Here is a 23,286-nt window from a genome sequence, read left to right on the forward strand (position 1 = left end):
CAAAAATCCAAGTTAAAGAATAGGAATAAATCTAGTGAAATCAAACTTTAAATGCACTTTAAATCAAGTTGGATTTGAATTACTCCTATTATTTAACTTAGATATTTGGTTGAGATGGAGACATGAATCCAACATATCAATTATTAATTTGTAGACAAACTGGAATTAAAGCTATACTACGTCAGTGGAACAGATGGAACTATCCAAGCAGAAGATACATCTCCTTCGAATGTTGATATTTGGTTGCGTTGACAACCAAACACAATTCAATATCACTGAAAATAATAACATTTGAAATCAGGGGTTTAAACCCTAGGTCTATTGTATTGTTTTTTTATTGTTGAATTCGGGGTTGAATTGAAACAGTAGCTGTTGATGACTTTGCAAATGCTATATAGTCCTAAATAGCATCATTGATGTTTTATGAGTGATAAAGGGCGCTTTCACACATCCCCTTATGATCCGTTTCCTGGACCGTTTGGTACCCTGATCCACGCTATAGAGCATGTGTGAAACGCAAACAAATCCTGGACCTGCGTGAGTAGTGGGTCCAAGATCCAGGACAAAAGTACCAGGTATTGTGACATTCCCACTCCTCCCACTCTGTGTGGCACAAACCCTCATACACTTCAAACCTTCCAGCGTTTCGTTTCAGGCAATGAAACGACAGTGAGAACACCATTACAGTATTTGTTATGTTAAATCTTGGTGGGAAAGGGGTTAACTGAATGGAAGTAGTCGTAGACAAGCTATTGACTCTAATCTGGACAAAACATGTTCTTCTCTTTGATGTGAAAAGTATACTGTAGAATTCTCACAAACGCTTCAGGAAACCAAACCAGGGTATCAAATGTCATATGTGAAAACGCAATATGATCACATTTCATTTGACCTGGGTAAAACCCTGGATGGGAGGCCAAAGGGTAGCTGTAGATAGATCAATTCTCCAGCACGAGGTGCTGCTGAGCTTATTCTTTTTTTCTTCTGATTGTGGATTTAATGTTGAACATCTCACGTTGTTTTAAAGGTACAAATGTAACATATTTTATTTGTCTATGTTAAAATTTGGTTACCACGATGACACATAGATTCCATGTCATTATACGTTGACAAATTACGTCGCATCAACGTTGATTCAACCAATTTGTTCCCAGTAGGAAGCCAGGCGGTCACAGCGGAGAAGACCCCTGCCAACCCCTCATGACCCACTCACCCCTCCCAAAAAAACAAAAATCCAATACACACCACCCTAGGCATGCTGCCCTTATTGAAAGATCGGATTTCAAAGTAGCCTTTTTTTTTCAAAAGTATTTTTCATAATCTGTTGAAGAGAAGAAGTGCTTAAAAGTTCAACTTTTCTATCTACTGTATTTCACAATGTGTTGCTAGATCTCTCTGGGCACCAGTTTAAACAAGATGAGCCTGTTAGCTGGGCACAGCTGTCTGTCTTTGTTATTATTGGAAAGTGTGCCCCTTCCCTGCATATTCCTCTGGGAAGACATTTATTGGGAAAAGAGCTTATCAAAAGATGCCTGGTACATATTTAAAGCAAGGGAAAGGTCAACCACATCAATCTGAGAGATTCAAGCTCCCAGTAAATTCATTTAGACGAGAAGATGATGAAAACAAAGTCTTTTAGGAAGGAGAAAACACTTTTGGCCGAAAACTCTATATGAGCTATTGTCTGCTTAATTTTTTCTTGGCAGTAAATCCATTATTTTAGATCAATTGTACACTATTACCTATTTTCATGCAAGTGAATACTGAAGAAAAAGTAACAAGCAACAGAAGATACTGTGTTGTAACTTGTGTACGTTGTTGAAATGACACAACACTGTGACTGACCTACTTCTGGCCATTAGTTATAAATAGGTGCCGATGTCTCGGGCACCCCAAGAGTGAACACGTGCACACACACAGGCATCGTTTAGAGACTAATCATAACGACTGTATGGATACTGGCATCAGTTGGAAGGCTGGAACCAAACCAAGTAGCCTAGCAAGTCACATTTCAAAAAGACTGACCGTCATGTACATGCTCTTGAATTGACCCTTGCAGCTGTGGATTCCTAAACGTTCTATTTTCTGTGCCTGATCTCATTTGATGTTCCCTGACAACAGCACGGCTGAGGAAGTCGAGATCAACAGCCAGACGGTACGATGGGCTTACCCTCTTTGGGCACTGCATGTCTTTGGCCAGGCTGAGCAGGAGCTCATGGGAGATTGGATCCACCAGGTTGAGAAAGGCTGCATTCTTATAGAGGATATCATTAAGGGATGTTCCCTGGAGTCCCAAGTCCTGTGGGAACACAGAGAAGGAGAAAATAATCAATCATCTGTGTTTCCTTTCAATCATTCCAAAGTCCAACAGAGCGTGAATTTCAATATTTTTAAAAGTGAAAGTCATGAATCGTTAAGCATTAAACTGACATGACGTGGACTGCTTAATGGTAACAGATTGTCAATGTATTTACATAATAAATTCATCATCCACTTGCCTCATGATGTTCACTTTTCAAGCTGAGAGGATTTTACAGTAAGAGTGTCACATGGGACAAGGCACAGGGAGGGCTGGGGTGTGGCATGAGGGGTATGTGTGGTTAAAGCAGGACAATTTCTCTCAAAATAACATTCCAACAGATACATAACAACTAAAGTGATGTGCTGTACCGTCATTCACCCCTAAAGCCCTGGGTCTTTACACATACAACACTGAACACACTCCAGTTATCTAAGAACAACCTCTAAAAAACCTCTAAAAACACCATGCAGGCACTTAGAGAGAAACGGTTCAAGTCTACAGAACTCCTGTTCCTCACCGTCTTCTCTGGAATTCAAATGGCAGGCGGGTGTGATGTGCAGACTGGTTTAATAAAAATGAGGAATGAGAAAACATCCCCAGAGGTTGTTCTTACTAGTATAATCTGCAGGGAGGCTGCTATTTGCAGTGACAGTGTAAATATATTGAGGCAAAGGAATCTGCAACTTCCGGTAATGCTCTGAGGGCTGCTGCTGGTGAGGGATGTCATCTCGGAGCCCGAGTTTGAAATGTAACGCTTTGAGACACATCAAAGGGTCTTCGACGTAGCCCTCACCCACCTGCCCTACCGAGGAGGATGACATCAACCAAACAGACACAGCAAGTCCTGAAACAAATTAGCTGAAACCGCAAGGCAATATGTGAAGGAGAGGCTCAAAAACAAAACCCTACCACAATGAAAGGTTAAGGCGGAGTAGAGCAGAGGACAAAAATGAAATTTGGAAAATATTTATCCTCCTCTTGCTTATAACTTGGTTTGCTAATGTGTTCAGCGTCAAATATGGGGGCTATATAATATCAAGAAAAATTATACTAAATATGATTTTCTCCTCTTCTGTTCTACAGTACGTGCAAAGCTGCTGTAAATCTGTTTACTTGCTGGACATGCAACGTGAAGATAGTATCAGGCGAGGGCTTAGTGCTATTCATGTAAGCTGCTGTAAAGAGGCTGTATAGGAGGAGGCTGGGGACTCTATGCTATGTTAAGCAGAACCTACAGTCTGACAGGCCAAACACTGAAGGCTACAGTGAAAGCTCTGAGGCAAATTCCCACCAGCACTTTCTCCTCCTCCTCCAGCTTTCTGGCTGATTTATTACACTTGAGCTCTCTGGGATTCCCTGACTCCGGGCCATTCTCCAGTGCTCCCTTTATGACAGGGAAACATACCCCAACAAAATACAGTAAACAAGTCCCAAACAACAACAGCATAGAGCTAGGCCTATATAGTAGATCATTTTCAAATTAGTATGTTGAAAATGTGTTCAATCATCAAGTAGGTCAACTATGACCAATTTTGTGTAATATTGGAAGAAACCCAGCAGTCATCAGCCTTGAAGAAAATGCCATGGTTCTAAATCTATTACGGTAGGTATGTTTTTTTCTCTGGGTGCACAGTAAACAACATTGTGTGATGTCTGCATTGGTGTGGTCGGCTCAACACTGCATGGGTTAATCCGACAGAATAACTGACATGCCACTGCGTCTCTCATGTTCCACCATCTCTGTGTGAAGGGCGTTTCATTTTGTCACTGACAGTGTGTCTGCGTCGCCGTCTCTGCATGAAAGTTGTCTTCAGATCACTCCACAAAGCCTGATCCGTAGGCTGCCTGCATATCTGATTTGATTGCTGTCTTTTCAACCAAGAATTGAGTGCTGAGAGTTTGGAATTTGAGAACACCCATCCCACATCCACAGCTCATTAGGAACCTATTAAAACGTATTGCATAGAGCCCCACAACCAGTCCCGGAGTCTGTTGCCTGCGTTGAGTTTTCTTTGACAATTTGACAAGTGGGATTATTAGACATAATAATCCTATAAAATTGCTCACATCTAACACTTGCCTTTCAAAAACTATGAATAAAAGGGAATAAAAACATAAAACACTGTGACACTTTCTGTGTTCTGAAAGAGTACATTTTCATACACCCAAGTCTTTAATTGTGGATGAATGGCAGAAGGCTACCAAATCATTAGAGCAAGGAATTTAATGTAACTGATTGTGGTGCAACATAGAAGAGGGCAAGAGGCGTAATCTCTACACCAGTCCAATTTGGCCTCTATATGAGAGATGTATAATATAGACGTTTAATATCCAGTGCGTTCGGAAAGTAGTCAGAAGCCTTGACTTTTTCCACATTTTGTTACTTACGGCCTTATTTTTAAATGTATTCAATTATATGTTCTACCTCATCAATCTACACACAATACCCCATAATGACAAAGCTAAAACAGGTTTTTAGAAATGTTATCAAAATAATAAAAAAACAACAACTGAAATATCTAATTTGTGACTCATTTCAGGAAACTAGGCACGTCACGACTTGTCACGCCCTGACCTTAGTTATCTTTGTTTTCTTTATTATTTTGGTTAGGTCAGGGTGTGACGAGGGTGGTATGTTTTTTCCCTTGTCTAGGGTTTTTGTAATTCTATTGGGTTTTGGTATGTCTAGGTATTTGTAGGTCTATGGTGGCCTGAATTGGTTCCCAATCAGAGACAGCTGTTTATCGTTGTCTCTGATTGGGGATCCTATTTAGGTTGCCATTTTCCATTTTGATTTCGTGGGTTATTGTCTATGTGTAGTTATTGTCTATGTGTAGTTATTGTCTATGTGTAGTTATTGTCTATGTGTAGTTATTGTCTATGTGTAGTTATTGTCTATGTGTAGTTATTGTCTATGTGTAGTTATTGTCTATGTGTAGTTATTGTCTATGTGTAGCTATTGTCTATGTGTAGCTATTGTCTATGTGTAGCATGTCAGCACTTGGTTTATCATAGAGTTTTGTTGTTTTGTTAGTTTGTTTAAGTGTTCTTCGTTAATTAAAGAAGAATGTATTCTTATCACACTGCGCCTTGGTCTCATCGTTATGACGAACGTGACATGACTTCACAGAAGCACCATTTCAACGTAAACTTTTTTTTAAATGTAAAATGAGTTTTTTGGCAGAAATGCCTTCTGGAACATATGAACTATCATATTCCTTAATAACAAACTTGTAAATATGAGAAAAAAAGGTTAAATTAAGAACCTAGATGGGTTAGCCACAGAAAAAGGAGCCTAGATGGGTTAGCTACTGAAAAAGACAGCAGCCTTCCCGCTAGCCATGATTGGCTGAGATAATGAGTGGGCTGGACATGCGAGAGATGCTTTTTTGAACGATTTCACGTAGTACAACTGCATAAGTGTTGCTCTTCACTTTCTGGAGGACTGAGTTTTGAAATCAGTGGAATTAGAGTATGATAGCTAAGGAGATAGAGAAAATTATGGCGTTTGATTGCAAATATGCAGACAGAGTCGAAAAGAGAACACACCGAAGGCTGTTGTATAAAACACCTGTCTCCAGATTACATCTTCAAACTAAGGGCTACCATGACATCCGTGACAGAGTGAGAAGTGTCCATTCATGCATACGGGTAAGATAGTGTAGCTAGCTACATTTTCAGATATTACACATTTCTAATTTCGTCAGCAAGTTCTTTTAATTTCAAGTTAAAGTGTACTGTTAGCTACCTAGCTAATGTTAGCTGGCTGGCTAGCTATCTAATGTTACGTGTAAGATCTGTGTAGTAATAGTAGTTGTATCTCAGAGCCACTTGCATTGTTAGTTATAGCCTAATGTTAGCTAGCTAACATTGAACCCGGTTGGTTCGCTACCTGCAGATTCATGCAGGGTAGTAACATTATGAGTTGGGATTATGGTTCACTGTTTAGCTAGCTAGCTACATGTCTAAACAAAAGACTCTGCTATGCTAGTAACTATTTCAATAGAATGTTTATGATGTCACTGCGACAACTGTCGATTGTTGTAGCTGGTCAATTCTTGCTATCTACTCCGATTTCAGAGCACTCTCATCTGATTGTGCCAGAGCACAGAATAACTGACGAACGCTCAACACCCGTTGAATATGGCCGGTGTCAGTAAACGTTGGAAAAAAGCGTAATTAAATTGTTGCCAGCAGCACAGTTGCAATCACCAACGCTCTGAATAACATAAAAACAGCCAAAGCAGCTCTGCTAGTGCGAGTAAAATGGTGAGCTGTTTTCTCATTTGTGTCTGGAAATAGGTAGCAAACTAGCCAACGTTAGCTTGACTGCTGTTAGATCAGAATGCTCGGATCAACCTTACTCCTAGGCCAGAGTGTCCAGTGTGCGCTCTGAACTCTCTGAGAGAAAAACACACTGAATTTAGGAACAGACAATCTGACATCGCTCTGAGTTTACGAATGGCCTGGCACTCCAGGTCAAATTTACAAACGGTGTATATATACGTAGTTTAAACCAGCCTTTAGTCTTGAAATCTTTGGTTGTTTAGTACATAGCCTCACATGTGAATCCTTAAAGAGATGGGTGGGGCTAAAGCTTAAGAGGGTGTGAACGATGCTGAATGGGTGTAGACAAAGAAGAGCTCTCCAGTAGGTACCAAAAGACCCTTGTTCTTAAGAGAGGTTACAAATGTGTCAACTTTCAAAGCAGAATTACTTTCCCATTGTTTCTCAACTGTAGTGTATGATATACAGTATGCAAATAAGGTATTTCTGTATTTTGTATTCTGTATTTTTATTTGTAATAAATGTGCAAACATTTAAAAAAAAACTTTTCACTTTGTCATTATGGGGTATTGTATGTAGATTGATGATGAGAAAACGTAATTCATAAAAATTTAGAATAGGGCTGTAAGATAACAAAATGTGGAAAAAGTCAAGGCGTCTGAATAATTTCCGAATGACATGTACATATGTATAATACATTATTGGTAAGTAGCCTATTCCTTAACATCGAACTATCAGGAGAAGTGGCACCTCACATTACGTTTCAAACAACGGTGACTCACTAATCCTCTCAAACACAACTGAGGTAGTAAATTGACTATTAAGTCTCATTCCAATGGTCATTTTACCTGGCCTTTTATAACCTCAGGGGCACTTTAGTATTTGCTTCCTGCATCACTAAACATATTCTGTGTTAATGCTTTTAATCTTAATGCCTGCTTGCTGATTCCTTGTTTACTGACGAACATAGAGAAAAGTCCAAAGTAATTAACAATAATAGCCCAGAAGAGATTGGAGATGGAGATAAGAGTCCGGTCTCATTGATTCCTCTGTGCATCTCCTCTGTGTAATGACTTCCTGTGTGCAGTGCTGTGCTCTGAAGGAGACATCAAGCATGCTCCAATATCATCCACCATCTCAAGTAGATTAAAACCTTATTAGACCCAGGCAATCCCAAAGTGAAAAACCTGAAATTCATTACTTTCATTTATCTGCTTGCTCTGCCCTCATTTAGCCTCACATTGAAGTGTTTTACCATTTTATTTTCTAGACAACCAGGGCTAAAAGTAGAACACAAACCAATTTGACATAAACAGTTGCATTCATGAGTTTTATAAACAAATGTAAATCTAAAAATAAGGTCTGCCAAGCAAAAACCTGATAGAAAATAAATGTATAGGAATGCTGTAAGTACAGAAATGGTTGGGTAAGTTGGATATTTATTTCCAACTACTCGGTGACAACTGTGTGGAGTTTGTGATAGCAACTATGTGAACGTATTACAGTATTGTTACAGTGGGACTACATGTGTGTTTGATTACTCACCTTCCGGGTGTGATGTTGGCCCCCCCTATCTGGTTGATGAAACAATAATGGTGTGTGCTCGCATTAGCTCTGATCACGGTCGATCTGTGATAACACGTGATACTAGTGCATGACATTCTGTACCAACGCATCTGTCAGTAAACCAACATTATTCGAGAACCTTATATCTGTTGTTGTGTCACTCTACACCTCCTGTCCTGAGTATTTCTCACTACATTCTCTAACAGGACACCACTAGCCACCTAGCTAGCTTGCTATGGCTAGGCTAGCATTCCATAGGAGCAGTATAGAGAGATAAATAACATCTACAGTGCCCCTAATATATATATATATATATATATATATATATATATATATATATATATATTATATACAGTACCAGTCAAAAGTTTGGAGACACCTACTCATTCAAGGGTTTTTCTTTATTTTGACTATTTTCTACATGGTAGAATAATAGTGAAGACATCAAAAGATGAAAGAACACATATTGAATCAGGTAGTAACCAAAAAAGTGTTAAACACATTTTTCAAAGCAGCCACCCTTTACCTTGATGACAGCTTTGCACACTTTCTCTCAACCAGTTTCATGAGAAATGCTTTTCCAACAGTCTTGAAGGAGTTCCCACATATGCTGAGCACTTGTTGTATGCTTTTCCTTCACTCTACGGTCCAACTCATCACAAACTATCTCAATTGGATTGAGGTCGGGTGATTGTGGAGGCCAGGTCATCTGATGCAGCACTCCATCACTCTCCTTTGTCAAATAGCCCTTATACAGCCTGGGGGTGTGTTTGGGTCATTGTCCTGTTGAAAAACAAATGATAGTCCCACTAAGCGCAAACCAGATGGGATGGCGTATTGCTGTGGTAGCCAAGCTGGTTAAGTGTGCCTTGAATTCTAAATAAATCACAGACAGTGTCACCAGCAAAGCATCCACACACCATTACACCTCCTCCTCCATGTTTCACGTTGGGAAACACACATGCGGAGATCATCTGTTCACCTACTCTGCATCTCACAAAGACAAGGCGTTTGCAACCAAAAATCTCAAATTTGGACTCATCAGACCAAAGGACAGATTTCCACCGGTCTAATGTCCATTGCTCGTGTTTCTTGGCCCAAGCAAATCTCTTCTTCTTATTGGTGTCCTTTAGTAGTGGTTTCTTTGCAGCAATTCAACCATGAAGGCCTGATTCACGCAGTCTCCTCTGAACTAGATGTCGACCGATTAATCGGAATGGCCGATTAATTAGGGCCGATTTCAGGTTTTCTCAACAATCGGAAATCTGTATTTTTGGACACCGATTTGGCCAAATTTTCTTTACTATTGTTATGTTTTTTACACCTTTATTTAACTAGGCAAGTCAGTTAATAACACATTCTTATTTTCAATGGCGGCCTAGGAACGGTAGGTTAACTGCCTTGTTCAGGGGCAGAACAACAGATTTTTACCTTGTCTGCTCGGGGATTCAATCTTGCAACCAGTTATCTAGTCCAACGCTCTAACCACAAGCCTCACATTGCACTCCACGAGGAGCCTGCCTGTTACGTGAATGCAGTAAGAAGCCAAGGTAAGTTGCTAGCTAGCATTAAACGTATCTTATAAAAAAACAATCAATCAATCATAATCACTAGTTAACTACACATGGTTGATGATATTACTAGTTTATCTAGCATGTCCTGCGTTGCATATAAATCGATGCAGTGCGCATTCGCGGAAAAAGGACTATTGTTGCTCCAACGTGTACCTAACCATAAACATCAATGCCTTTCTTAAAATCAATACACAAGTATATATTTTTAAACCTGCATATTTAGTTAATATTGCCTGCCAACATGAATTTCTTTTAACTAGGTTAATTGTGTCACTTCCCTTGCAACAGAGTCAGGGTATATGCAGCAGTTTGGGCCGCCTGGCTCGTTGCGAACTGTGTGAAGACTATTTCTTCCTAACAAAGACAGCCAACTTCGCCAAACAGGGGATGATTTAACAAAAGCGCATATGCGAAAAAAGCCCAATCGTTGAACGACTGTACCTAACCATAAACATCAATGCCTTTCTTAAAATCAATACACAGAAGTATATATTTCTAAACCTGCATATTTAGCTAAAAGACTTCCAGGTTAGCAGGCAATATTAACCAGTTGAAATTGTGTCACTTCTCTACGTTCATTGCACGCAGAGACAGGGTATATGCAACAGTTTGGGCCGCCTGGCTCGTTGCGAACTAATTTGCCAGAATTTTACATAATTATGACATAACATTGAAGGTTGTACAATGTAACAGCAATATTTAGACCTAGGGATGCCACTCGTTAGATAAAATACGGAACAGTTCTGTATTTCACTGAAAGAATAAACGTTTTGTTTTCAAAATGATAGTTTCTGGATTTGACCATATTAATGACCTAAGGCCTAATTTCTGTGTGTTATTATGTTATAATTAAGTCTATGATTTGATATTTGATTAGAGCAGTCTGACTGAGCGATGGTAGGCAGCAGCAGGCTCGTAAGCATTCATTCAAACAGCACTTTCATGTGTTTCACTGTGCTTCAAGCATTGAGCTGTTTGTGACTTCAAGCCTATCAACTCCCGAGATTAGGCTGGTGTAACTGATGTGAAATGGCAAGCTAGTTAGTGGGGTGCGCGCTAATAGCGTTTCAAATACTATCTTCTGTATATCACCGCTACCTTGTCACAACACAACTGATTGGCTCAAACACATTAAGAAGGAAAGAAATTCCATAAATTAACTTTTAACAAGGCACACCTGTTAAAACTTCTTAGGGATCAAATTCCGTTAACGGGATGGATTTGACAACAGCCAGTGAAATTGCGAGGGCGCCAAATTCAAACAGAAATCTCATAATTAAAATTCCTCAAACGTACAAGTATTATACACCATTTTAAAGAAACTTCTTGTTAATCCAACCACAGTGTCCGATTTCAAAAAGGCTTTACAGCGAAAGCATACCATGCGATTACGTTAGGTCAGCGCTTAGTCACATAAAAACATACAGCCATTTTCCAGCCAAAGCAAGGAGTCACAAAAAGCAGAAACAGAAATAAAATTAATCATTAACCTTTGATAATCTTCATCAGATGGCACTCATAGGACTTCATGTTACACAATACATGTGTGTTTTGTTCGATAAAGTTCATATTTATATCCAAAAATCTCAGTTTACATTGGCGTGTTATGTTCAGTAATTTTTTGCCTCCAAAACATTCAGTGAATTTGCAGAGAGCCACATAAATTTACAGAAATACTCATCATAAACTTTGATGAAAGATACAAGTGTTATACATAGGATTAAAGATAAACTTCTCCTTAATGCAAACGCTGTGTCAGATTTCAAAAAAGCTTTACGGCGAAAGCACACCATGCGATAATCTGAGTACAGCGCTCAGCCACCAAAACAAGCCATACAGATACCCGCCAAGTTGTGGAGTCAACATAAGTCAGAAATAGCTTTATAAATATTCACTTACCTTTGATGATCTTCATCGGAATGCACTCCCAGGAAACCCAGTTCCACCATAAATGTTTGTTTTGTTCAATAAAGTCAGTCTTTATGCCCAAATATCTCCTTTTTGTTTGCGTGTTTAGTTCACTAATCCAAATGCACAAAGCGCGGGCACGAAGACCAGATGAAAAGTTTAAAAAAGTTCCATTAAAGTTCGTAGAAACATGTCAAACGATGTATATAATCAATCTTTAGGATGTTTTTATCATAAATCTTCAATAATATTCCAACCGGACAATTCCTTTGTCAATAGAAAGGAAAGAGAATGACCGTCGCGCTCACGGCCACTCGCGAGACACAACTAATGGCTTTCAGGCTGAGCACTTGTTGAAACAGCTCTTATTCGCTCCCCTTTCACAATAGAAGCCTGATACAACTTTCTAAAGACTGTTGACATCTACTGGAAGCCTTAGGAAGTGCCATCTGACCCCATTTACACTGGATATTGGATAGGCAATCACTTGAAAAACTACAAACCTCAGATTTCCCACCTCCTGGTTGGATTTTTCTCAGGTTTTCGCCTGCCATATGAGTTCTGTTACACTCACAGACATCATTAAATCAGTTTTAGAAAATTCAGAGTGTAATATACATATCCTAGCTTCTGGGCCTGAGTAGCAGGCAGTTTACTCTGGGCAACCTTTTCATCTGGATGTGAAAATACTCCCCCTATCCCAAAGAAGTTGGGAGTTAATCAAAGTTTATTCAAAGTGACTACCTCATGAAGCTGGTTGAGAGAATGCCAAGAGTTTGCAAAGCTATCATCAAGGCAAAGGCTTGCTACTTCGAGGAACCTCAAATATAAAATATATTTTGATTTGTTTAACTCTTTTTTTGGTTACTACATGATTCCATATCTGTTATTTCATAGTTTTGATGTCTTCACTATTATTCTACAATGTAGAAAATAATAACAATAAAGAAAACACCTTGAATGAGTAGGTGTCAACTTTTCACTGGTACTGTACATAAAGCACGACAGTATGATAGACACTATGTCATGGGATGTCCAATGATCTTCTATGTAAAAGAATCCTTACCTTCTAACGAACATTGTGCGGCTTGTGAGCGTCATAGAGCGAGACAGATGTGCGTGTTTTGTGAGAATCTCAGCTTTTCATTTTCACAAAACACGCACGTATGTCTTGCTCTATGATGCTCACAAGCCACACGAGTCGTTAGAAGGTAAGGGTTATTTTACATAGAAGATCATTGGACATCCTCCCTTGTCTCACAAATAACGCCCCTGTTATTAATTGCACATGCTAATGGTTGCTATCCGCGGAAGCAAAAGAAATAGACAAATCCAATGCTAAAAAGCAGCAGTTTATAGCTCAAACATTAAATGTTTAAAAGGGGTTTGAATCACTAAAACTCGCAGGCATGGGACTCAAAGTGTTAACTCCAAATCCAGCCTTCCCTGAAAGAAAAAACTGCTTTTCCACTCATTGAGGAAAAACAGCAGAGCTACAAGAACTACTGTGTTGTTAAAGTGGATCAGTGTGAGTTGATATAGGTTTCATTCCCACCTGACTGGACCAGTGTTTTTATCTAGTGGGTGGTTTTCTTATCAAGTTGCATTGATGTGTTCATTAAAATGATCTAACATCGGATCAAAAGTGTAATGGGTCGACACAGCAAGTGGGAAGAGACTAACTGTCTATCTATGTTGTACAGAATAGATATAGAGATGTCAAACGTTCAGCCTGCTGCACAATCACTATGGAAGCTATAGTCTAGAGTGCCCTGTTAAATTGTGGTTAGGAGCATTTTTAAACTCTCTCCATGTTAAAGTAGTAAGAAATAGATGTAAAACTGTGAGTGTGATTCATCTTAAATCTAAATATTGAATTATTTTGACATACGTTAAAAAAATGTATTAGGCTAAATTCATAAGAACATCTTAGTACAATCACCACACAAAAATGACAGGAAAAACACATTTTTTACCTCAGATTGGTGGTGTTAGTATAAAAGTTTCTAATCATCACAATCTTACAAAAACAAATCAATGTCTTTGGTTTAGTACCAGTGTTTCTGTCTGTAGTGGGACTTTAAGGCCATAGTGGCAAGACAAAATTATGTATAAATATCTCTGGCCTCACATGAATTTGCAGATTTGAGGGTTAAGCTATCATTCAAATGAAAGCCAACCCCTGTCGCTATTTAGAAACCAATGTGAGGTGTTGATTTCCTTGAAATTGTTCAGTCAAAAAGTGAGTGTTGTGATACCTTATTCGTATTGGCTGTCTGCCGTAAACATTTTTCTCACCGAGATATGAGTTAATAAATGGCTGCAACAGGCTCTCGTTTATCTGCTGGTATATGTAGTATACCCAAGTCCATTGTGTTTTGCCTGTTAGAAGAGCACAAACTGTACATATCTACGCAGTTTTGTTTTACCAGTTTCATTGATTTCAATACAAATATTGATGTTTGTGATTAATATGCACACGCTATTGATTACAGTAGAACAAGCTAATCAATTCCAGTCTAGAGTGGCCCCCTGGTAAAAATTGTTGGTGAAAGCAGTTTACAAGGTACTAATTTACAAGTGTGATGTGTGTAGGGTAATTTTCCTTGTCTTCAACACATCACAGTTTATTTCAACATATTGATTTTGAATTTGGACATCTAAAACCGGTGTTTTGACACTGGGCTATACATCTAATATTCATGAAAACAGGAAGCAGCCACAGTATCATGTTAAACTTATGTTTTAGAAATATAAAATATTATTTTAAGATAATAACTCTACTTTATTAGGTATAAACTACTGAATGAGCCAAAAAAAAACGTGCTATAATGTATTGATTTTCATGATATACAGTGTATGTGAAATCATGAAAATATGTTTGCCCTAACTAATAAATGCATAGTATTCTTCAGATAGGGACATATACTTGTATGGCAGTACAGTACTATTTGTCTCCTCTGTGGTATGTTAATGATGGGAGGGAGTCTTCTCAACACGAGTTGTCTTGATCTCTGAACTTTAAGAGGCTTTCCTGTAAGATCAATATAAGTGGCTACCCAAGCGCAATAAAACCCACAGCAAGGCCCAGATTCATTAATTACAGACACTGATTTTAAATACCCACTGTTAGTTGTGTGACGAATCTGTGAAAAGTAAGGACTTGACAAGAGAAGGTGGAGCTGACCATGTTTTAATTAATGTAACTTCAGTGCTACAGGGAAGCAGATCAGTGCAAGTGTAGCACATGTGGATGTGTGAAACTCAGCCTGAAGTGTCTCGCTGACTGGTAAGACGCTTTAGGAGGGCGGTCTCGTGTGCTAGCAAGGCAGAGGTCCGAGGTTTGAGCCTCAGCGTGAGCTGAATCAGGAGGATGTGGTACTGGCTAAGCAAGAAGTGTGACGTCCTTTACAGTGGTGCCGTGATCCAGATTTACAGTTACACTCAGCTCAACGCTGGGGTCACTGTTGAGTAAGTTTGAGGGGTGAATGTAGCGTGTGTAAATCATTAATCTTGAAGTGTCAGTGTGACGTCCTTTATTAAACAAGGTTATGCTTTTTGCTGGTGCTAAGGTTTGATGTGTGGCACGTGGCTCACATATAGTTCATTAATTTGTGCAATAGACATGCCCCATTCTGCATGGCAACACAATCAGGGGTTGGAACCAAAAATTTCCAATCGTTTCGTTCTGAACAGAACCACAATTTTTCCGTACCGTTCCACTGTTCCGACCAGCAAAATAAAGTTCTGAACCGGTTTGAACCCCAAAAAAGGACTGGTTTATATTGTTCCTTTCTGTTCCTTTTAAACCTGTGAAATCTACAGCTTTTTCCATTTAGCTCATTAAATTACTTCACCAATCAGTGTGGATAGAGCAGTTTGCCATGGAACACGCATGCTAGTTGTTTACATACGTGATGGTCAGACAAGTGTAGGGCGCGAGATGCTACTTAAACTTTGCGGGTGGGGAGAGAGCGAGGGGCAGGTAGCCTACACATGCACACACACTGGCAAAGATTATTGTGTGACCAACCTGGTCTCAGAGCATTTTGTATTATTCTGTACGTAAATATGCCCACTCCATTTAGTATATGTTACGTTTTCTATGGTATGTATGAATTTGAGGATATTCATCACCTATTTCGTATGATATCTCACAAATTACAATTCGTATTACAGTATATGTTACGGATTTACAAAATGTACAATATATTACGAATTTGCAAATGTATATTATGTTACAAATTTGCATAATGTATAGCTAGCTCGCTAACATTAGCTAGGCTAGGGGTTAGGGTTAAGTTTAGGAGTTAGGTTAAATGGTAAAGGTTAGGGAAGGATTTAAGGTTGGGCGGTATCCACATTTTCATATCGTCCTTCTCTCACCCAGGGATATATGGTATTACCGGTTTAATACACAAGGGGGCGCCAGGAAACCCAATAAAAAAGCTAATTTGGCATCTATTACCAGAATGCTAACAAAATTTACACAAGTAATAGCACATTTACATGGAGGCTGCTAGCTAAATATGCTAACGAGCCCAAACAAAAATAAATTAATTGCAAAGTCAGGCAATCAAGCTCATAAAGTTTTCATATATAAGTAGGAGCTTCTACCGAATGTCATTTTTTTGTGATTTTGGACATTTCCAAGCTAATGTGAACGAGAGACATTGTTCAAACGAACAAAATTTTGACGCATGCAGTACTGGCTCTCCAGCAGCATGTCTACACGCTGTGTCTGTGAGTCACAGGCCTGCTCTGCTTGGAAAAGAGGGGGGAGGAGCAGACGGGCCGAGAACAAAGAGGAGAAAAAAATGCATGAAAATCAAGATATAAGTGGCAGCTGGTCAAATAATTCATCCAAAGGGCTTTGCCTTCTCAAGCACGGCAGAAAGCTAACAAAATATGATGCTCCGTCACCTTATTGATTCAGCCAATTACTTAGATAGCAAGTTAAACTCGGGGTCGTGTTAACACATAATTCTGCGTTTTCCACACAGGATTTTTTTTTTTTATGCATAGAAAATAGCTTGCTGCATTTTGTAAACACAGATCTAAAAGGCTTCTTATTGTAATTTCTGCTCAGCATCAGACTAATGTTGTGCTTCCCTTGCACTTCTAAACTCGGATGAGAATTCATGACTGAGAATTCTATCAGCAGACAGCGCTCTGACTGATGTGTAGCTACTTGCCTCCAATACGTTTCTCGTGTAGCCAGCCTATATTTCTCTGGTAAAATGCAAGATTAACCTTTTCACATGTACCAACAAATGGGTGTGATCATTCTACAGTGGTCCCTGCAGCATACCCTCAAACCGGTGTGATTAGAAAGCTTATTTAGAACGTCCAGTTTCGATTGATGCAACCGTCAGCGTTTGAGCTGGCCACACTGTTTTTTTCAAAGAAACATTCTTCACAAACACAGTACTTACAAAGTTATGTTACGTGACACCCAGAACGCATTGTAAAATGTCATCAAAAATGGTGCCACACATAGCTGGTAAATACCTTAGTATTAGCTCATCATAATCAATACAACCTTCAAAAAAGGCGGAACACACCTTAATTCAAACTGTGTTTGAAAATAACATTTGTTAGAAAATCATTTGAAATTGACAAACTGAAAGATAGCCTATTGATAATTATCAGGCAGCGCGTGTTAACTTTCCTGTTGCGCAACAATCACATTTTGGAACAGTGAGTGCATTCTGACATCTCGTGCATAAAACAACTCATGCTGCTGTGACCGCTAAGAGATATTTGGAACCCACATGTGAAAAGGTTAACTTTAAGCAAAACATTCACCGTCTTCTTGGTAAGCAACTCCAGTGTAGATTTGGCTTTGTGTTTTAGGTTATTGTGAATTCATTTCAGAGCATCTGGTGGAAAACAGATTGAATGTCACGTCTTCTCCTGCTCCTCCCCATGGGCGTTCGACGTCGTTGGTTTACTAACCACCGGTCCTGGCAACCCTTCATTACGCATACCTGCGCCTCATCAGGCACACCTGGACCTTATCACTTCAGTGATTACTCCCCTTATATATATATATATATATATATATATCACTCCGTTGTTATTTCCCATCAGGCGTTATTGCTTATGTTTCCTTGTCAGGCGTATCTCTTGTTTTGTATCGTTCTATGTTCGTTCATATTAAACTCACTAACTGCACCTGCTTCCTGACTCCCTGCGTCGTCGTTACAGAATAATGCCTCACCACATGGAAGTAGTAGTTGATCAAGGCATCTTCCAGATGGTCAATGAACAGGGAGACGTACTTCGCCAACACCACGACCAGCTGGCTCAAATGGGGGCAGGTATGGATGAGATCCTCCGTGTTCTTCAATGTCTCGACGTTGCCAAAAGGGCGTCACCTCCCTCAGGCGGAGGATTCTTTCTTATGTGTCGACCCAGCATCCCAGCCCATCCAGCAGTCCGTCCAGGTCAGCGAGGTCAGTTTGTCCCTCCCGGACAAATACGATAGGACTCCATCAAAATGCCGTCGCTTCCTAATCCAGTGCTCCCTCGATTTCCGCTCTTCAGATGGCAGCCCCCACCACCGAGAGGTCCAAGGTTGCCATGGTTATTTCCCTGCTGATTGGACGTGAGTTGGAGTGGACTACGGCCATCTGGGAGAAAGGAGAGGAGGAGCTGGATTCGTATGAAGGGTTCGTGGCTCTGTTCAGAAGGGTCTTTGACCATCCACCAGAGGGCAGAGATGGAGGTGAGCGCTTACTTCACCTATGGCAGGAAGACCAGACCGTTGCGGAGTACACCCTCATCTTCAGGACAGTGGCAGCATCCAGCGGATGCAATGAGCCAGCGCTCCGCACCCTATTCCAAAGAGGATTGCACGAGGAGATCCAGATGGAGTTGGCGTGCCAAGATGATGGCACACTCTCTTGGACGGACTTATCGTGATGGCCATCCGTCTGGATAACCTTCTACGGGAGCGTCGGAAACCACCATCACCGCTCTGCCTCCTTCGTTGACCAATCTGAGTCAGAGCCTGAACCCATGGAGGTAGGGGCCACGTGCCTCCCCACGGCTGAGCGACACTGCCAGAGACAGCTGGGGCTGTCCCTATTGCGGACAAGAGGGGCCACAGCTTCAGCCGTGTCCAATATGTCCCAACCCGGGGTTCACAAGAGCAGAGGGACAGTCCCGTGATCATCCCTCTCCTGGGTTTGGCGTGAATATTCCACCATCCTCTCTTTCCGCCAAACCCTTTCTAGTATCAATATCACTAGCTGGCTGTCCCTCATTTTTTGTATCTACTGCTCTAGTGGACTCCAGTGCCGCAGGGAATTTCATTGACCAGGCCCTTGCCTCCTCACTTAACATCACCTCACACCCGCTCTTCTCTCCATTTCCGGTTCAAGCGTTGGATGGTCGAGCACTGGGATCTGGAAATGTCACACCTGGTGGTGTGAGCGGGTGTGTCCTGGAGGACAGCACCACTCACCCTCACTGTGGCACCAGGAAAGCCTACTCTTTATCATCACTGCACCTACGCACAAAGGCATCCTCATTCCTCTAGTCTCCCTACCGCTCTCCAGATAGCAGGCGGATTTCCACCGCAGTGAGGCGCCCGTGTTCCATCCTGGTGAATGCGTCCGGCTCTCCACCAGGAACTTCCCACTTCGCCTTGCCTGCAAGAAGCTGAGACCCTGGTTTGTGGGGCCGTTCAAGGTCCTCCAGAGAGTCAATGAGGTGACATACAGATTACAGCTCACCACTGAGTATGGGATCTCACCTTCCTTTCATGTTTCTCTCCTCAGGCCGATGGTTCCTGGACATCGAGGGAGGTCCCGCCTATGCCGTCAGATTCCTCCTAGACTCCAGACGTTGTGTGGGACGGCTCCAGTACCTGGTGGACTGGGATGGGTACGGTCCAGAGGAGCGGTGTTGGGTCCCGGTGGACAACATTATAGATCCCAACATTATCCGAGATCATCCGGCCTGCTCCTCGCCCTCAGGGCCGTCCTCCTGGAGCTGTTTGTCTGTTTACAATCCGCCGGTCCTTGCAACCCTTCATTACGCACACCTGCACCTCATCAGGCACACCTTGACTTTATCACTTCCCTGATTACTCCCCCTATATAATAGCACTCCGTCTTATTTCCCACCAGGCGTTATTGGTTGTGTTTCCTTGTCAGATGTCTCTTGTTTTGTATCGTTCTATGTTCATTCATATTAAACTCACTACCTACACCTGCTTCCTGACTCCCTGCGTCGACATTACACTGAACCAGGTTTTCTTCAAGGATTTTGCCTGTGCTTAGCTCCATTTCCTTTCTTTTTTTTGTCCTGAAAAACTGGCCAGTCCTTAACGATTACAAGAATACAGATAACATGGTGCAGCCACCACTATGCTGAGTGGTACTCAGTAATGTGTTGTATTGGATTTGCCTCAAACATAACACTTTGTATTCAGGACAAAAAGTGAATTGCTTTGCCATATTTTTTGCAGTATTACTTTAGCGCCTTGTTGCAAACAGGATGCATGTTTTGGAACATTTTTATTCTGTGCAAGCATCCTTCTTTTCACTCTGTCAATTAGGTTAGTAACTACAATGTTCTTGCTCCATCCTCAGTTTTCTCCTATCACAGCCATTAAATTCTGTAACTGTTTTAGTCACCATTGGCCTCATGGTGAAATCGCTGAGTAGTTTCCTTCCACTCCGACAACTGAGTTAGGAAGGACACCTATATCTTTGTAGTGACTGGGTGTATTAATACACCATCCAAAGTGTAACTAATAACTGCACCATGCTCAAAGGGATATTCAATGTCTGCTTTTTTATACCCATCTACCAATAGGTGCCCTTCTTTGCGACCTCCCTGGTCTTTGTGGTTGAATCTGTGTTTGAAATTCACTGCTCAAGTGAGGGACCTTCAAGATGTGTATGCGTGGGGTACAGAGATGACGTAGTCATTCAGAAATCATGTTAAACACTATTGCACACAAATCAAATATTATTGGTCACATACACATATTTATCAGATGTTACTGTGGGTGTAGCGAAATGCTTGTGTTCCTAGCTCCAACAGTGCAGTAATATCTAACAATTCACAACAATACACACAAATCTAAAAGTGAAATAATGGAATTAAGAAATATAGAAATAATATATATTTGAGTGGCATTGACTAAAATACAGTAGAATAGAATACAGTGTATACATATGAAATGAGTAAATCAGTATGTAAACATTATTAAAGTGACTAGTGATTCCATGTCTATGTATATAGGGCAGCAGCCTCTAAGGTGCAGGGTTGAGTAACAGGGTGGTAGCTGGCTAGTAATGGCTATTTAACAGTCTGATGGCCTTGAGATAGAAGCTGTTTTTCAGTGAGTTCATGCAATTTATGTGACTTGTTCAGCTGATCTTTACTCCTGAATTGATTTAGGCTTGCCACAACAAAGGGGTGGAACACTCATTGACTCAAGACATTTCAGCTTTTCATTTTTAATTAGTAAAAATTACGAAACACATTATTCCACTTTGACATTATGGGGTATTGCGTTTAGGCCAGTGACCAAAAATCGGAATTGAATCCATTTTAAATTCAGGCTGTAACACAACAACATGTGGAAAAAGTAAACGGGTGTGAATGAGAGCATCTGCTAAATAAACAAAAATGTTCAAATTGATACTTTCTGAAGGCACTGTACCTGAGCCTGAGGCAAGCAATCTGACAAAGCAGTTACACCTTTGCTCTGAGATATTATAAGGGCCAAGCCACTGAATAATTGGAGCAGAGTAAACTATAAAGCTAAGACACTTAATAAAGGTTGACAATGAAGTGAATCAAAACATTTAAAGACATACAGTAAATAATTTTAAACGGGAAACCCCAAAATAAGAAGGAACCCAGCCTAACGTAAAAACAAACCTACAGTATAATAATCTAATACTAATAATAGATGCAGCATTTTTACCAGTACATTTGTAATAATTTATCAGGCACTGACTTGAGTGACAACCTGTGGATACTGCTGAACAAGCAGCATCATATTCTGCAGGTGCAGCAGGTGACTTACAGAGAGCACGTCTTATGAAGTTGAGAAGTTAATACTCAGTGTTAAACGTTCTCTCTTACCTTTCTTAGCAATTTGAGCACTTCGACTGCTTGTTCTTGTTTCTCTTCTCGGATAAGCTTCTGTATTTCCCGGATCCATGCCACCCGTCTTACGTAGGGGCTGTGGTTGGTCTTCCGTAGCATCCCTGGAAGCTTGTCGGACTTGACCATCAGGGATGTAAACAAGAACTCCCCGCCACCCTTGCCTCCACTCCTCTCGGTTTCTCTGGAGCTGTCATGCCGCTGGCGTCTCCTCTTGGAAAATGTGGTTTCTATTTGGTCCAGACTACTCTGCCTGGTCAACTTAGAACCCATTACTTCACAGAATAATGTTTCACTTGAACAACGGCTCCTTGACACTATGTATCATTAACGTTTGGCTGAATGTAGCCATAACAGTTGCACAGTAGCCTAAACTTGGAAATTGAGTAACGCACGCATGTACTTTTATCTTTACAGTATGAAAACAAAGGGAGAAGATATGAGCAGAGGTTGATAAATGACTATATTCTCTATTATATTAAATATAGAGCATCACACCGTCAGTATTGCATAGCTTTCTATTCTTAATTCGTCTTCAAATAGTTTCCTTCGTCTTCCAGTAATAACCACGCACTGCCACAGCAGAGCTCGTGCAGTAATACAATATCACACGGAGCTCGTGGTCTTTGCGTCCAATCAGAACCCGCGCTGCCTAGATCAGGGTCGCGCGATTACTCTCTCTTCATATAGGTCCAAGGCTAATTTTGTTGTTTAGCTCACGACGAACTAACTCGATTTGAGAGATCGATGCTTTTACATTTTGTACACACAAAAATGCTTGGTTGTTTGGTTGACCCAACTGCTGGGTTGCAGGCTATGGGTCACTTAGTTGGGCTGTTTTCTTTAAAGACCGCTAGGTTATTGATGCTGGATTATTGAGTAGTGATGTGTCGGTCGTGAACGATTTCTTCGTTTTGAACGACTCATTTTAGTGACTGAGAGGTTTGATTCGGTTTTCCGAAGGACTCGTTCAGTCCTTTGTTTGACCTACTTGGCTGCAATGAATTCTACAGCAGGATTAATTGACAGGTTGTTTAGCAACAAAAACGATGCGTGCGTAACTATGGGTACAAAACAGACATAATTGGCTTAGATTGTTGACAATATGTAAACTATACTTCGTCGCCAATGTTTATTGAAAACATAAATTAATTTGCACAATGAGAACTTGTCTCAAATACATCCTTACAGTTGTTGGTTAGCTAGCTAGCGAATTTTTGCCATAATATCACATACAAAACACCTCAAAATAAGACATGGTATCAGATTAAAAAAACTTGCTGAAACGAGCCTCCTACGATTCCCTGTATGGCAGTTTCTTGGCATTGTTGCTACAGTAGCTATCTGGCCATCCAGAATCACAACAACACCCATTGCAGCACACTCATCATTTTCGTGATGTTGTCAGGTAACTTGTCCATGTCTATACTTGCTCCTCTGTGGAGACGTGCTCTGACGGTCAACTGTCTTGTCAGACATATCCTTCAGAAAGTATCCATACCCCTTGACTTATTC

General features: G+C 40.6%; 1 protein-coding gene across 1 annotated transcript in view; it reads right to left on the reverse strand.

The window, feature by feature from the left end:
• The window catches only part of lrrc75bb (leucine rich repeat containing 75Bb), a 52,499-nt gene extending 30,151 nt beyond the window's left edge, over positions 1-22,348 (reverse strand). The window contains exons 1-2 of the mRNA XM_024380672.2: positions 21,751-22,348; positions 2,171-2,299 (exon numbers count right to left, since the gene is read on the reverse strand). Of these exons, the coding sequence (XP_024236440.1) occupies positions 2,171-2,299; positions 21,751-22,044 (423 nt within the window). The 5' untranslated portion in view covers positions 22,045-22,348. The remainder of the gene's footprint in view (positions 1-2,170; positions 2,300-21,750) is intronic.
• Positions 22,349-23,286: the final 938 nt, after the last annotated feature.

The sequence above is a fragment of the Oncorhynchus tshawytscha genome, linkage group LG20 (genome assembly GCF_018296145.1).
Source record: "Oncorhynchus tshawytscha isolate Ot180627B linkage group LG20, Otsh_v2.0, whole genome shotgun sequence".
Lineage (NCBI taxonomy): Eukaryota > Metazoa > Chordata > Actinopteri > Salmoniformes > Salmonidae > Oncorhynchus > Oncorhynchus tshawytscha.